Below are 16,098 nucleotides of genomic sequence, written 5' to 3'. Positions count from 1 at the left end.
CCCACACACACACACACAGACAGAGACAGACACACACACACACACACAAACACTCACCAATACATTATTCATTGTCCATCATATAAGGAGGTGAAATATTCGGCTGACTGGGTCTGAGGACAGACTGTTTCTTGTAAAATAGACCGAGGGGCGTTTAAGAATCTGGTGCAGAGAGACAGCAACACTGCAGTCACCCAGAAACTGCAAATCAAAGAATCATAGAATCCCTACAGTGCAGAAGGAGGCCCTTCAGCCCATCAAGTTTGCACCGACCACAATCCCACCCAGGCCCTATCCCTGTAACCCCACATATTTACCCTGCTACTCCCCCTGACACAAGGGTCAACTTAGCACAGCCAATCCACCTGACTCACACATCTTTGGACTCGTGTCTGTCTTCGATGGTCAGTTTAGTTTTGACACAGAGGCAACTGAGGTTAAAGAGGTTTCCATCTAGACATTCTTTAGATGCCATTTCTGATGAAGGGTCTTCAAGGCCTGAAACGTTGGCTCTATTCTCTCCCCACAGATACTGTCAGACCTGCTGAGATTTTCCAGCATTTTCTGTTTTTGTTGGAGACAATATTTAATCCTGACACCAGGGGGCAGTTGATCTTTGAAGAGTTGAATAATCACTGGCAGTTTGTACAGTTTTGGGATTATCATACTGTTTTGTGTGACTTGGGATTTTGAAGGAATCTTTTTCTGATTTCCCATCGAGTCAGTTTCACCATCGAGCAGTTGCTGGATTGTGATGAAGTCTCCTGGATATCCAAATCTTTGGAGTAGAATCCACAGAAGCTCACAATTTACGGAGATGAGTGTATTGGTTAGGTTGATGAATGCAACGCAGAGTTCCTGCCGTCAACTGGGACATTTTTCTTGAAGTTGTCTGGCAGTGAGGACCATGTCGCCGGTTCCTCTGGAAGGTTTGAAACCGCACTGTATCTGGGAGGATTTCCTCAGTCTCTGGAAGTAGTCAAATCAGGAGAATGTGCGTCGGATTTTCCCAGCTCCGAACAAGAGGGAAAAGTCTCAACAGTTTTGTAGCGTGATTTATCGCCCTTCATGAAGAGAGTTACAATCATCACATCCCAGAAATTGGGACTGTCACCCTTTCAAAGAGAAACTCCTTCTGTGAGCAAAGGGGCTTTTGTCCATTTGAACTCAGTCTGAAGATGGTTCTGGCGGCTTCAGAAAAGCCTCACGTTTCCTGATGGTAAAATATTGGATGTTTTGGGCTCTTTTCCAAGATTCTTCTCCATATTCAAAGGGTATCACTCGCCTTTATCAATCGAGGTATAGATTACAAAAGCAGAGAGGTCATGTTGGAGTTGTCTAGAACTTTGGTGAGGCCACAGCTGGAGCACTGTGTGCAGTTCTGGTCGCCACATTATAGGAAGGATGTGATTGCACTGGAGGGGGTGCAGAGGAGATTCACCAGGATGCTGCCTGGGATGGAACATTTAAGTTATGAAGAGAGGTTGGATAGGCTTGGGTTGTTTTCACTGGAGCAGAGAAGACTGAGGGGCGACCTGATCGAGGTGTTGAAGATTATGAGGGACATGGACAGAGTGGATAAGGAGCAGCTGCTCCCCTTTGTTGAAGGTTCAGTCATGAGGGGTCATAGGTTCAAGGTGAGGGGCAGGAATTTTCGGGGGGATGTGAGGAAAAACCTTTTTACCCAGAGGGTGGTGAGGGTCTGGAATGTGCTGCCTGGGAGGGTGGTGGAGGCGGGATGCCTCACATCCTTTAAAAAGTATCTGGATGAGCACTTGGAACATCCTAACATTCAGGGCTATGGGCCAAGTGCTGACAAGTGGGATTAGGTGGGAGTTCAGGTGTTTCTGGTGTGTCGGTGCGGACTTGATGGGCTGAGTGGCCTTTTCTGCACCGTACGATTCTATGATGCTGTGATATTCCGGGTTTCTCTTTGGGAATCAGCTTCCAGCTGCTGGAATGTTGTCTTCTTGACTCGAGACCTTGGGTTGTTCTGGCTGAGAATGAAAGCCGCTGATGTTGGTCTAAGTCACCCATTTCAGCATCTTTTTTATTGAACCAGTGCTGGTGACAATAAGACTCAGATTCGATGGTCTGGAAGGAGTTTAGTGCAGCTGATCGAGGCTGGAACTGCTTCCACTCTTCGGAAATTGAATTGGATGAGTGAGGATTTTCCAGATGGTTCTGATCAATGTTTGGAATTCCTTTCTTCAGTCAGGTTGCATTAGGACTGAGACATGAACCTTCTTCCTCTTGGACATTGGGGCCTTGTGGTCACTTGATCACAAAGCTGAATGTTCATCACCAATTGGATAAGTCAATGATCAGCAAGGATCAATCCCCCCCATGGATTGTGTGGTATACACAGCATTTAGATCTTTGACCCAAACAATGACATTGTATTGAACCGACGCAAAAGATGCACTGCAGCGACTCACCAAGGTTCCTTCGACAGCACCTTCCAAATCCACAACCACCACCATCTAGAAAGACAAGGGCAGCAGATACCTGGGACCATTGCAACCTAGAAGTTCCCCTCCAAGTCACTCACCATCCTGACTTGGAAATATATCACCGTTCCTTCACTGTCGGTCAGTCAAAACAGCACTGTGGGTGTACTTACACCACATGGATAGCAACGGTTCAAGAATGGAGCTCACCACCACCTTCTCAAGGGGCAACTAGGGATGGGCAGTAAATGCTGGCATAGCCAGTGACGCCCACATCCCATGGACACACTCACACACACAGATATACATGCATTTGCACACACATTCAAACATGCACCAAGCCACACATACATACAAGCACACACATTCACTCACACACACACATATACACACACACAGATACGTGAACACACACACATATATACACATACACTGACACACACAAATGTACACCTACACGTACACATACTACCCACACACATATACACACACGCACACTAACTGTTAGTGACTAACACACTCACACATTAATGGGTTGGTTACCGATTGAATATCCTGCAGTTTAAGCTTTACTCACCATGTTTCCTTTTGAACCTTGGGGTCCATCCAAACCTGTGGCACCCTAAAAAGGTAAAATATTTAAAAATATCTTTAACTGCACAAATATTTCTCTTGTTCTCGAAATGTCTCCATGTTATTGTTATTTATTTGAAGCATGAAACATTTACACTGATTGTTCCAGATTAAAATGGAAGACTTGAGTTTCCTAAAATCAAAGAATCTCAGCATTCAGCCCATCATTTTTAAAGTTTTAAGTTTATTTATTAGTGTCACAAGTAAGGCTTACATTAACACTGCAATGGAGTTACTGTCAAAATCCCTGAGTCGCCACAATCCGGCACCTGTTCGGGTACACAGGGAGAATTTAGCATGGCCAATGCACCCTAACCTGCACGTCTTTGGACTGTGGGAGGAAACTGGAGCACCCGGAGGAAACCCACGCAGACACGGGGAGAATGTGCAAACTCGCACTGACAGTGACCCAAGCCGGGAATTGAACCTGGGTCCCTGGTGCTGTGAGGCAGCAGTGCTAACCACTGTGTCACTGTGTCAGTGTGTGTGCCTGTGCTGGCTCTCTTAACGAGATCTCCAATTAGTCCCACTTCCCCGGCTCTCTCCCTGTTATTCTGTAAACTTTTCCCCTTAAACTCTCTCTCCAATTGCCTTTTGAATGTTATTATTGAATCTGCTTCCACCGCCCTTTCAGGCAGCACATTCCAGATCACAACAACTCACTGTGTCAAATAAATTCCCCTCATCTCCCCCTCTGGTTCTTTTAAGAGTTGCTTTAAATTAATTTACTCGGTAAAAATGTAATGAAACAATGAAAAGAGAAAGGTTTCAAACAAGCTGCTGGGACATACGGGTTGTCCTGGGGGGCCTGGAGATCCACGTGGTCCAAGAAGTCCCCTTGATCCCTGTGGAGAGAAATAGAACAGAGTTATTGAATATTTGATGATAATCTCAATGAAATGAAGCAAGGTCAAAGAGTCATAGACCAGAATTTTACCACCTCGCCTGCCACGGGAATCGGAGCAAGCGAGGGGTGGAGCGTTGGGAGGTCCGTTGACCTTGGGTGGGATTTTACAGTTTTGGGATGAGCGAGGCTGTAAAGTCCCACCCAGTGAGGTCTACATCACAGATAAAGGCCATTCAGCCCATCTCCCTGCGCCAGTCAAAGGCAAACCACCCAACTATTTTAATCCCATCACCCAGCACTTGGGTCATAGTTTCGTCTGCCTTGGCATCGCAAATGAACATCCAAATCCTACTTAAATGTTATGAAGGACTTTGTCAAAAGCCTTGCTGAAGCTCAAATAAATAATGTCAAATGCATTGCCCTCATCTGCACACCTGGTCACCTCTGAGTTGGTCAGATGTGACCTCCGGTTAACATTGTGAAACTACAATCAGCCCATTGTGTTTCTGCTATCTCAATACTATCCAATTATTCCCACTCATTAAAACATCAAATAAAGAAGTTGACCATTCAGCCTCTCTTAAACTCCACCTTCCGGCTTGCTCCTCGTATCCTCAATTTTTGTAAGTAGTCAAAAATCAATTGATCTCCATCTTAAATATATTCAACGATGGAGTTCCCTCACCCCTCTGGGGTGAGAGAATTCCAAAGATTCACAATCCTTTAAAAGAAATCATTTCTCCTTATCTCAGTCCCAATGTCCAGCCCCTTATCCTGAACTCTGTGTTTTAGATTCCCCGACCAGTGAATCCTGACTATCTGGTGCCTGTGATAATCCATCATTCACTGCCTGTCAACCTGAAAATGTCCCGTTTCTCTCCACACTCTGCTTCCCAACTCCATCAACCCAATCTCACGTAAAAGCTTTTTAATGTTACTACCCTGCGCTTTCCCACTATCCTGCAAATTTTCCAGCATTTCTCCAATTCCCTTTGGAAAGTTATTGAATCTGCTTCCACCGCCCTCCAGATCATTCAACCGCCCTCCAGATCATTCAACCGCCCTCCAGGTCACAACAGGAAAGAAACCATCAACTGCTCTGGCTCTCTGAACAATTAATTACCTTTAACCTTGTTTACACTCCTGGTGGTTTTCCGTATTACTGGAAATCATAGAAATCGTAGAATTCCTACAGTGCAGAAGGAGGCCATTCGGCCCATCGAGTCTGCACCGACCACAATCCCACCCAGGCCCTACCCCCACATATTTTACCCGCTAATTCCTCTAACCTACACATCTCAGGACTCTAAGGGGCAATTTTTTTTTTAACCTGGCCAATCAACCTAACCCGCACATCTTTGGACTGTAGGAGGAAACCGGAGCACCCGGAGGAAACCCACGCAGACACGAGGAGAACGTGCAAACTCCACATAGACAGTGACCCAAGCCGGGAATCAAACCCAGGTCCCTGGAGCTGTGAAGCAGCAGTGCTAACCACTGTGCTACCGTGCTACCCTGCTAACCACTGTGCTACCGTGCTACCCTGCTAACCACTGTGCTACCGTGCTACTCTGCTAACCACTGTGCTACCGTGCTACCCTGCTAACCACTGTGCTACCGTGCTACCCTGCTAACCACTGTGCTACCGTGCTACTCTGCTAACCACTGTGCTACCGTGCTGTATCTGACACAAGCTCCGGTCTGTGAGCCGGTGATATCCACAGGGGTTGGATTTGGGAAGTCTCTCCCTTTTTTTTGTGGGAACATACTTTATTCTGAAGCTTCTTTGGTCTCCTCCTCAATGCCTCAAACTGCTCTGACAGATTTACCTCTCCCCATGCCACTCGATCCAGATTGGTTCTCAGCCCCAGTGAAATGGTTTTTCCCACCGTCAACATTTACCTTTCCTTGTTCTTTTTGTAATAATGCTAAATCTAACTGAGTTAGGATCACTATTACCAGAATGTTCTCCCACTGATCCCCCTTCCACCTGCCCAGTTTCATTATCAAAACTAAATCCAGAACCACCCCTTCTCTTAGCGAACAATACTGGAGCGAAGGTTTAACTATTGATTTATAAACATAACAACAGAAGAACTAGGAGCAGGAGTAGGCCATCTGGCCCCTCGAGCCTGCTCCGCCATTCAATAAGATCATGGCTGATCTTTTCATGGACTCAGCTCCACTTACCCGCCCACATAACCCTTAATTCCTTTACTGTTCAAAAATTTATCTATCCTTGCCTTAAAAACATTCAATGAGGTAGCCTCAACTGCTTCACTGGGCAGGGAATTCCACAGATTCACAACTCTTTGTGTGAAGAAGTTCCTCCTCAACTCAGTCCTAAATCTGCTTCCCCTTATTTTGAGGCCATGCCCCCTAGTTCTAGTTTCACCCGCCAGTGGAAACAACTTCCCTGCTTCTATCTTATCTATTTGATTGAAATTTCCTTGCTGTGGTGAATTCTACTCCCGTTAATAAACCCAGGAATGCTATTGTTCTTTACACAGCCTTGTCCAGCCACCTGGGAAGAACGGTTTCGGAAGCAGATGATTCCGGAATGAGTAACTTACAGCTTCACCAGGCAACCCACGTGGGCCAATCTCTCCATCATCACCCTGAAAAAGATGAAAGATTGAAGCAGCTCAGTGATGACAGGAAAAGCAAGGATCTGAAAGTGAGAAGTGAACCTATCAGATTCTGAATGGTGTGAGATTGAATCAACAGAGAGAATACTGACCCTTTCCCCGTCGTCCCCTGGGGGCCCTGGTGGACCCTGTGCTCCGATCTCTCCCTGTGAAAACACAGAGGTACACATTCAACTCACTGCTTCCATCTCCCAACCGCAGCCAAAGACCAATCACTGAACACTTGCAAAAAACACATTTCACATGAAACTAGCACGAAGGAATCATTGCCAAGAAAATCCCACCTGTGTTTACTGCAGAATGTCATCCAGAAAGTGTACAATGTTGTATCTCTGAACGCCCCTGCGCCTCGGGCGTAGTGAAATTCATCAGAGAATCTTCCAGAACAGAAAGAGGCCACTCGGCCCATTGTATCTGTGCTATCTCTATGAACCAGCTCTCCAATTAGTCCCACTCCCCTGGCTCCTTCTCTGTATCTCTGCAAATCTTTCCCCTTCAACTCCTTCTCCAATTCCCTTTTGAAAGTTATTATTGAATCTGCTTCCACCGCCCTTTCAGGCAGCACATTCCAGATCACAACAACTCACTGTGTCAAATAAATTCCCCTCATCTCACCCTCTGGTTCTTTTCCCGATTCTCTTCAATCTGTGTCCCTCTGGTTTCCCTCCCTCCTGTCCAGTTTCTGAGAGACAAGCGTTTCTCTCCAGCAAGAAGTTCTGGGATGAAGCCAGATTGGGCAATGTAGCACACCACGACCCAACACTGGAATAACGACAGGATGAAGGGTATTCTCTCAGGGTTGGTCAGGAGGGTTTTGACCCAGCGACAGTGAAGGAACGGCGGTATATTTCCAAGTCAGGATGGTGAGTGACTCGGAGGGAACCTCCAGGTGGTGGTGTTCCCAGGTATCTGCTGCTCTTGTCCAATGGGATGGTAGAGGTTACAGGTTTGGAAAGTGCTGTTGATGGGCTGGTGAAGATGTGGCAAGCATTAAAGAGGCTCCAACTTAACTCAGCAAACTCTGCAGAGGGATTTGGACAGGCTGAGTGAGTGGGCGAGGATCTGGCAGATGGAGTATAACGTTAACAAATGCGAGGTTATTACTTTGGAAGAAATAATAGCAAATTGGATTATTATCTAAATGGAAAGAAATTACAACATGCTGCTGTGCAAAGGGACCTGGGGGTCCTTGTGCATGAGATGCAAAAACCCAGTCTGCAGGTGCAACAGGTGATCAAGAAGGCAAATGGGATGTTGGCCTATATCGCAAAGGGGATAGAATATAAGAGCAGAGATGTCTTGCTGCATCTGTACAGGGCATTGGTGAGGCCGCAGCTGGAATACTGTGTGCAGTATTGGTCCCCTTATTTGCGGAAGGATATATTGGCCTTGGAGGGAGTGCAGAGAAGGTTCACCAGGTTGATACCAGAGATGAGGGGTGTTGATTATGAGGAGAGATTGAGCAGATTGGGTTTGTATTCGTTGGAATTTAGAAGGCTGAGGGGGGATCTTATAGAGACCTATAAGATAATGAAGGGGCTGGATAGGGTAGAGGTGGAGAGATTCTTTCCACTTAGAAAGGAAACTAGAACTAGAGAGCACAGCCTCAAAATAAAGGGGGGTCAGTTTAGGACAGAGTTGAGGAGGAACTTCTTCTCTCAGAGGGTGGTGAATCTCTGGAATTCTCTGCCCATTGAAGTGGTGGAGGCTGCCTCGTTGAATATGTTTAAATCACGGATAGATGGATTCCTGATCGGTAAGGGAATAAGGGGTTATAGGGATCAGGCGGGTAAGTGGAACTGATCCACTTCAGATCAGCCATGATCTTATTGAATGGCGGGGCAGGCTCGAGGGGCTAGATGGCCTACTCCTGCTCCTATTTCTTATGTTCTTATGTAAACTCCAATTGATGTGATTGGTGGTGGAGAGATAGAGAGAGAGAGAGAGAGAGACAGAGAGAGAGAGAGAGATAAACAGTAAGGCTGGCATTTGACAAGAGTCCAATGATATTCCATGTTGTGAATTACAACGCTGTGATATCAGCAAATCAGTTCAGTGTTTGCAGGAAATTGCCCTCGCCTCTGGAGTTGATTTTCCTTTTAATAAAATGTCGGTCCCTTCACAAGAAAGTCCCATCTGAGGCATTTCAATCTCCGCTTCCCTCTCTGGCACGATAAGCAGCCTCTCTGTCCCATATCCCTGATAGAAACTCTCAGCATCCACTTGTCAGCCTCACCCATGCCTCCCTGACACTGCGGCACCTTCCTGGGGGAGAGTGAGGGGTGAGGGTGGGAATCAGTATGAGGGAGGAACATTGGAATTGGGAATAGAAGTTGGCAAATTCAGCCCTTGGAGCCTGCTCTGCCATTCAATCAGATCATGGCTGATCTCTCCCTGGTCTCAAATCCACCTCCCACCTGTTCCCCATATCCCCTTATTATTAGAAATACATCCATCTCCTTCTTGAAACCATTCAATGATTCAGACTCCACCGCGCGATGGGGCAGCGAGTTCCACAAATTCACCACCCTCTGCGAGAAGTAGGTCCTCCTCATCTCAGTTTTAAATCTACCGCCTCTCAACCTATACCTGTGACCACTTGTTCGAGATTGCCCGATAAGAGGAAACATTTGGTCTACATTTACTTTATCAATCCCTTTTAGAATTTTATATACCTCGACCAGATCCCCTCTCATCCTTCTAAACTCCAGCGAGTACAAGCCCAAACTGTTTAATCCCTCTCGTGCTCTCCAGGAGGCCTAGCTGAGAGGAGCAGGCTGCCAAACCTGAACCGGCAAGGGAAGAAATTGCTCAGGCTTTGGCCAAAATCTTTGTATCCGCTTCAGCAAGAAACCAGAGGATTGGAGAATAGCTAACATTGTTCCTCTGTTTAAGAAGGGCAGCCATGAAGTGGAAATGCCGGCATTGGACTGGGGTAAACACAGTAAGAAGTCTCACAACACCAGGTTAAAGTCCTGATGCTGGGGATGATTGAACAACGTTGACAGAGGTTGACTGATAAACAGGAAAGAGCGTCGGGTCAACGGGTCATTTTCTGGTTGACGAACTGTAACGTGGGAAGTTCTCAGGGGTCAGAGCCGAGGCCTCGGAGATTCAACACCTCTGGGTGCCAGAGGCTGCTCGCTATTGGCCAGCGATGGGATCACCCCATCGCATTGCTGTCAGGGGCGGTTTCTCATTGTTTGCACCGCCTGGCCGCTGGGAAACCCACGGAGAGGGCGGAGAGGTTCATCAGGACCAGGAGATCCGCTGGTGTATTAACGACCAGGATGAAGGGATCGACTGCACTGCAGCTGCAGCTGCTGATAATATCGCGGTCGGAAAGCAAGTCATGTGGAGGCAACAAAAAGTTTATAAAGAGATGCAGACAGCGACTGGCAACATTTAGCATTGGAGAATAAAGTTGGGCAATGTGAGGGGTCTACTTTGGCAGACAGAATAGAAAAGGAGACTGCAGAACTGAGGTACAGAGGGACCTGGGTGTCCCGATACATGGATCACAAAAGGTTAGCATGTAGGTAGAGCTAAGGACCTAGCAGGAAATGGAATGGTTTACTGCAAGGAGGATGCAGAATGAAAGCAGACACTCTGTGGCACATTGATAAACCATGTCTAGCAGACTGTGTACAGTTCCAACCTCCTTGCGTAAGGAGGGATATACATTGGAAACAGTTCAGGGAAGGTTCACCAGGCTGATTCCTGGGACGAGGGGATTAGTGTCTGAGGAAAGGTTGAGCAGGTTGGGCCGATACTGAAATTTAGAAAAATGCAAAGTGTTCTGATTGAGAGATTCTGAGGAGATTGGCAGGACGGAAGTTGAGAGAAAGTTTCCCCTCATGAGGAATCTAGAACGAGGGAGAACAGTTTAAAATCAGCGGCTCCCCAAGTCAAACAGAAATCAAGAGGAATTTCTTCTCACAGTGGGTCATTACTGCGTGGAATTCTCTTCCCCAGGGGCCAGTGGAGGTTGGGCCAGTGAATATAGTCAAGATTGAGTTAGACAGAGTTTTGATTGACAAGGGAATGGAGGGACATGGGGGACAGAAAGGAAAAAGAAGAAAAGAAAAGCCTACAAAAGGTTCAGGGAGCAAGGTAATGTTAAAAATCTAGAAGAGTATATAAAGAACAATACAGCACAGGAACAGGCCCTTCGGCCCTCCCAGCCTGCGCCGCTCATGTGCCCAACTAGACCATTCGTTTGTATCCCTCTATTCCCAGTCTGTTCATGTGGTTATCTAGATAAGTCTTAAACGATCCCAGCGTGTCCGCTTCAATCACCTTGCTTGGGAGTGCATTCCAGGCCCCCACCACCCTGTGTAAAATACGTCCTCCTGACATCTGTGTTGAACCTTGCCCCCCTCACCTTGAACCTGTGACCCCTTGTGTTCATCACCTCCGACCTGGGAAAAAGCTTCCCACTGTTCACCCTATCTATGCCCTTCATAATTTTATACACCTCTATTAGATCTCCCCTCATCCTCCGTCTTTCCAGGGAGAACAACCCCAGTTTACCCAATCTCTCCTCATAGCTAAGACCCTCCATACCAGGCAACATCCTGGTAAACCTTCTCTGTACTCTCTCCAAAGCCTCCACGTCCTTCTGGTAGTGTGGTGACCAGAACTGGACGCAGTATTCCAAATGTGGCCTAACCATCATTCTATACAGCTGCAACATCATATGCCAACTTTTATATTCTATGCCCTGTCCAATAAAGGCAAGCATGGCATATGCCTTCTTCACCACCCTCTCCTCCTGTGCTGCCACCTTTAAGGATCTGTGGACTTGCACACCCAGGTCCCTCTGAGTGTCTATACTCCTGATGGTCCTGCCATTTATTGTATAGCTCCCCCTTGCATTAGATCTACCGAAATGCATCACTTTGCATTTATCTGGATTAAATTCCATCTGCCATTTCTCCGCCCAATGTTCCAGCCTATCTATATCCTGCTGTATTCTCTGACAATGTTCATCACTATCCGCAACTCCAGCAATCTTTGTGTCGTCCGCAAACTTACTGATCACACCAGCTACATCTTCCTCCAAATCATTTATATATCTCACAAACAGCAAAGGAATGGATACGACGAGTAGGAAGGAACGTAAGAGGGAAATTAGAAGAGCAAGAAGGGGTCATGAGAAGGCCTTGGCAGACAGGATAAAGGAAAACCCCAAGACATTCTACAAGTATGTTAAGAGCAAGAGGATAAGATGTGAAGGAGTAGGAACTATCAAATGCGACAGTGGGAAAGTCTGTATTGAACCGGTTGAAATAGCAGAGGTACTCAATGAATACTTCAGTATTCACAGTGGAAAAGGATCTTGGTAGTTGCAGTGCAGACTTGCAGTGGACTGAGAAGATTGAGCATGTGGACATTAGGAAAGAGGATGTGTTGGACCTTTTGAAAAGTATCAAGTTAGATAAATCGCCGGGACCGGATGGGATGTACCCCAGGTTACTGTGGGAGGCGAGGGAAGAGATTGCTGAGCCTCTGGCAATGATCTTTGTGTCATCAATGGAGACGGGAGAGGTTCCGGAGGATTGGAGGATTGCGGATGTGGTTCCGTTATTCAAGAAAGGGAGAAGAGATAGCCCAGGAAATTATAGATCAGTGAGTCTAACCTCAGTGGTTGGTAAGTTGATGGAGAAGATCCTGAGAGGCAGGATTTATGAACATTTGGAAAGGAATAGTATGATCAGAAGTAGCCAGCACGGCTTTGTCCAAGGCAGATCATGCCTTACGAGTCTGATTGAGTTTTTTGAAGATGTAACTAGACACATAGACGAGGGAAGAGCGGTAGATGTAGTTTATATGGATTTCAGCAAGGCGTTTGATAAGGTGCCCCATGCAAGGCTTATTGAGAAAGTGAAGGGGCATGGGATACAAGGGGACGTTGCTTTGTGGATTCAGAACTGGCTTGCCCACAGAAGGCAAAGAGTGGCTGTAGATGGGTCTTTTTCAGCATGGAGGTCGGTCACCAGTGGAGTGCCCCAGGGATCTGTTCTGGGACCCTTGCTCTTTGTGATTTTTATAAATGACCTGGATGAGGAAGTGGAAGGATGGGTTGGCAAGTTTGCTGATGACACAAAGGTTGGTGGAGTTGTGGATAGTGCAGAGGGATGTCAGCAGTTGCAAGGAGACATAGATAAGATGCAAGACTGGGCGGGGAAGTGGCAGATGGACTTCAACCCAGATAAGTGTGTGGTGGTTCATTTTGGCAGGTCGAATTGGATGAAAGAATATAATATTAAGGGTAAGACGCTTGGCAGTGTGGAAGATCAGAAGGATCTTGGGGTCCGGGTTCAGAGGACGCTCAAAGCAGCGTCGCAGGTGGAGGCTGTGGTTAAGAAGGCGTATGGAATACTGGCCTTCATCAATAGAGGAATTGAGTTTCGAAAATTGGGAGATAATGCTGCAGCTGTATAGGACCCTGGTCAGACCCCACCTGGAGTATTGTGCCCAGTTCTGGTCGCCTCATTACAGAAAGGATGTGGAAGCCATAGAAAGGGTTCAGAGGAGATTTACAAGGATGTTGCCTGGATTAGGTGGCATGCCTTATGAGGATAGGTTGAGAGATCTAGGTCTTTTCTCCTTGGAGAGGCGAAGGATGAGAGGTGACCTGATAGAGGTGTATAAGATGTTGAGGGGTATTGATAGAGTGGATTCTCAGAGGCTTTTACCCAGGGCTGAAATGGTTGCCACAAGAGGTCACAGGTTTAGGGTGCTGGGGAGTAGGTATAGAGGAGATGTTTGGGGTAAGTTTTTCACTCAGAGGGTGGTGGGTGTGTGGAATCGGCTGCCGGTAGTGGCAGTGGAGGCGGAATCGATAGGGTCTTTGAAGAGACTTTTGGATAAGTTCATGGAAGTTAGTAAGATAGAGGGTTATAGGTAAGCCTAGTAGGTAGGGACATGTTCGGCGCAACTTATGGGTCGAAGGGCCTGTTTGTGCTGTAGCCTTTCTATGTTCTATGAAACACATTGATGAAGGAAGAGCAGTAGATGTAGTATATATGGACTTCAGCAAGGCGTTTGATAAGGTGCCCCATGCAAGGCTTATTGAGAAAGTGAGGGGGCATGGGATCCAAGGGGACATTGCTTTGTGGATCCAGAACTGAAGGCAAAGAGTGGTTATAGATGGGTCATATTCTGATTGGAGGTCAGTCACCAGTGGAGTGCCCCAGGGATCTGTTCTGGGACGCTTGCTCTTTGTGATTTTTATAAATGACCTGGATGAGGAAGTGGAGGGATGGGTTGGTAAGTTTGCTGATGTCACAAAGGTTGGAGCTGTTGTGGATAGTGTGGAGGATGTCAGAAGTTGCAGCGAGACATTGATAGGATGCAAAACTTTTGGATAAGTTCATGGAAGTTAGTAAGATAGAGGGTTATAGGTAAGCCTAGTAATCGCTAAGGTAGGGACATGTTCGGCACAACTTTGTGGGCTGAAGGGCCTGTATTGTGCTGTAGTTTTTCTATGTTTCTATGAAAGGAGAATTGAGATCACCATAGAAGAGCCCTGATCTTATTGACTGATGGAGGGGGCGCGTCACCGACTCCTGCCACCATTTCTGATGATTTTGTGTTCTGATTCTCCTCTCACTAATTCAACTGAATTGTTGAATTGAATTCCAATCTTCCAGCTGTCCCAGAGAGTGCCTTATATAAGGCATTGGTGAGGCCGAATTTGGAGTATTGTGTACAGTTTTGGTCACCTAGTTACAGGAAGGATGTAAATAAGATTGAAAGAGTGCAGAGAAGGTTCACAAGGATGCTGCCGGGACTTGAGAAGCTGAGTTACAGAGAGAGATTGAAAAGGTTGGGACTTTATTCCCTGGAGCGTAGAAGATTGAGGGGAGATTTGATAGAGGTGTATAAGATTTTGATGGGTATAGATAGAGTGAATGCAAGCAGGCTTTTTCCGCTGAGGCTCGGGGAGAAAAATACCAGAGGGCATGGGCTAAGGGTGAAAGGAGAAAAGTTTAAAGGGAATATTAGGGGGGGCTTCTTCACGCAGAGAGTGGTGGGAGTGTGGAATGAGCTGCCGGATAAAGTGGTAAATGCGGGGTCACTTTTAACATTTAAGAAAAACTTGGACGGGTTCATGGATGAGAGGGGTGTGGAGGGATATGGTCCAAGTGCAGGTCAGTGGGACTAGGCATAAAATGGTTCGGCACAGACAAGAAGGGCCAAAAGGCCTGTTTCTGAGCTGTAATTTTCTATGGTTCTATGGAACTCTCGACAAACTCACTGAATCCAGTTCCAAAGAGTCAGTTTGGATACAAAATGTGAACTCTGTTTCTCTGTCCGCAGACGCTTCCAGACCCGCTGAGATTATCCAGCAATTCCTGTTTTTATTTCTAATTTCCAGCATCTGCAGTATTGTGCTCCTATTTTAAAGAATATTTTACACAGCGCTCCAATCCTGGACCAAGGATAGTTCTGCTCAGTGAAGTGGAATGGAATGGATTGTAAACCTTACCCGGTTACCTTTCACACCAGGGAGGCCTGGCAGTCCATCAAAACCACGATCACCCTGAAAAAAAGAACACACCCAATTAGAACTAGCACGGAAAAGAAGAATCAGCCTAAGAGACTCAGATTGTAATCAGTGCAGGAAGAGTGAGAGTGAGAGTGAGTGAGTGAGTGTGAGTGAGTGTGAGTGAGGGAGAGTGAGGGAGAGTGAGGGAGAGAGAGGGAGAGAGAGGGAGAGAGAGGGAGAGAGTGAGTGAGAGAGTGCGAGAGAGAGAGCGAGAGAGTGAGAGAGTGAGAGAGTGAGTGAGAGAGTGAGAGAGTGAGAGAGTGAGAGAGTGAGAGAGAGAGTGAGAGAGAGAGTGAGAGAGTGAGAGAGTGAGAGAGAGTGAGTGAGAGTGAGAGAGTGAGAGAGTGAGAGAGAGTGAGTGAGAGTGAGAGAGTGAGAGAGAGTGAGAAAGAGTGAGAGAGAGTGAGAGAGTGAGAGAGTGAGTGAGAGAGTGAGTGAGAGTGAGTGAGAGTGAGAGAGTGAGAGAGAGAGTGAGAGAGTGAGAGAGTGAGAGAGTGAGAGAGAGTGAGAGAGTGAGAGAGTGAGAAAGAGTGAGAGAGAGTGAGAAAGAGTGAGAAAGAGTGAGAAAGAGAGAGAGAGTGAGAGAGTGAGAGAGTGAGAGAGAGAGTGAGAGAGTGAGAGAGTGAGAGAGTGAGAGAGAGTGAGTGAGAGTGAGTGAGAGAGTGAGAGAGAGTGAGAGAGTGAGGGAGTGAGAGAGAGAGTGAGAGAGTGAGAGAGTGAGAGAGTGAGAGAGTGAGAGAGAGTGAGAGAGTGAGAGAGAGTGAGAAAGAGTGAGAGAGAGTGAGAAAGAGTGAGAAAGAGTGAGAGAGAGAGAGAGGAGTGAGAGAGTGAGAGAGTGAGAGAGAGTGAGAGAGAGAGTGAGAGTGGTGAGAGAGAGTGAGGAGAGTGAAGAGTGAGTGAGAAGAGTGAGAAGAGTGAGAGAGGTGAGAGAGAGAGTGAGAGAGGAGTGAGAGAGTGAGAGAG

The 16,098-nt window shown here is 46.7% G+C and overlaps 1 protein-coding gene across 1 annotated transcript in view; it reads right to left on the bottom strand.

Annotated features, from left to right (window-relative positions):
• The window catches only part of LOC144489858 (uncharacterized), a 28,419-nt gene extending 13,288 nt beyond the window's left edge, over positions 1-15,131 (bottom strand). The window contains exons 1-5 of the mRNA XM_078207694.1: positions 15,076-15,131; positions 6,671-6,724; positions 6,504-6,548; positions 3,875-3,928; positions 3,028-3,072 (exon numbers count right to left, since the gene is read on the bottom strand). Coding sequence (XP_078063820.1) covers positions 3,028-3,072; positions 3,875-3,928; positions 6,504-6,544 — 140 coding nt within the window. The 5' untranslated portion in view covers positions 6,545-6,548; positions 6,671-6,724; positions 15,076-15,131. The remainder of the gene's footprint in view (positions 1-3,027; positions 3,073-3,874; positions 3,929-6,503; positions 6,549-6,670; positions 6,725-15,075) is intronic.
• Between the last annotated feature and the right edge of the window lie 967 nt (positions 15,132-16,098).

Source organism: Mustelus asterias, unplaced genomic scaffold (genome assembly GCF_964213995.1).
Source record: "Mustelus asterias unplaced genomic scaffold, sMusAst1.hap1.1 HAP1_SCAFFOLD_2610, whole genome shotgun sequence".
Taxonomy (NCBI): Eukaryota; Metazoa; Chordata; class Chondrichthyes; order Carcharhiniformes; family Triakidae; genus Mustelus; species Mustelus asterias.
This window is presented reverse-complemented; position numbering and strand designations above follow the sequence as displayed.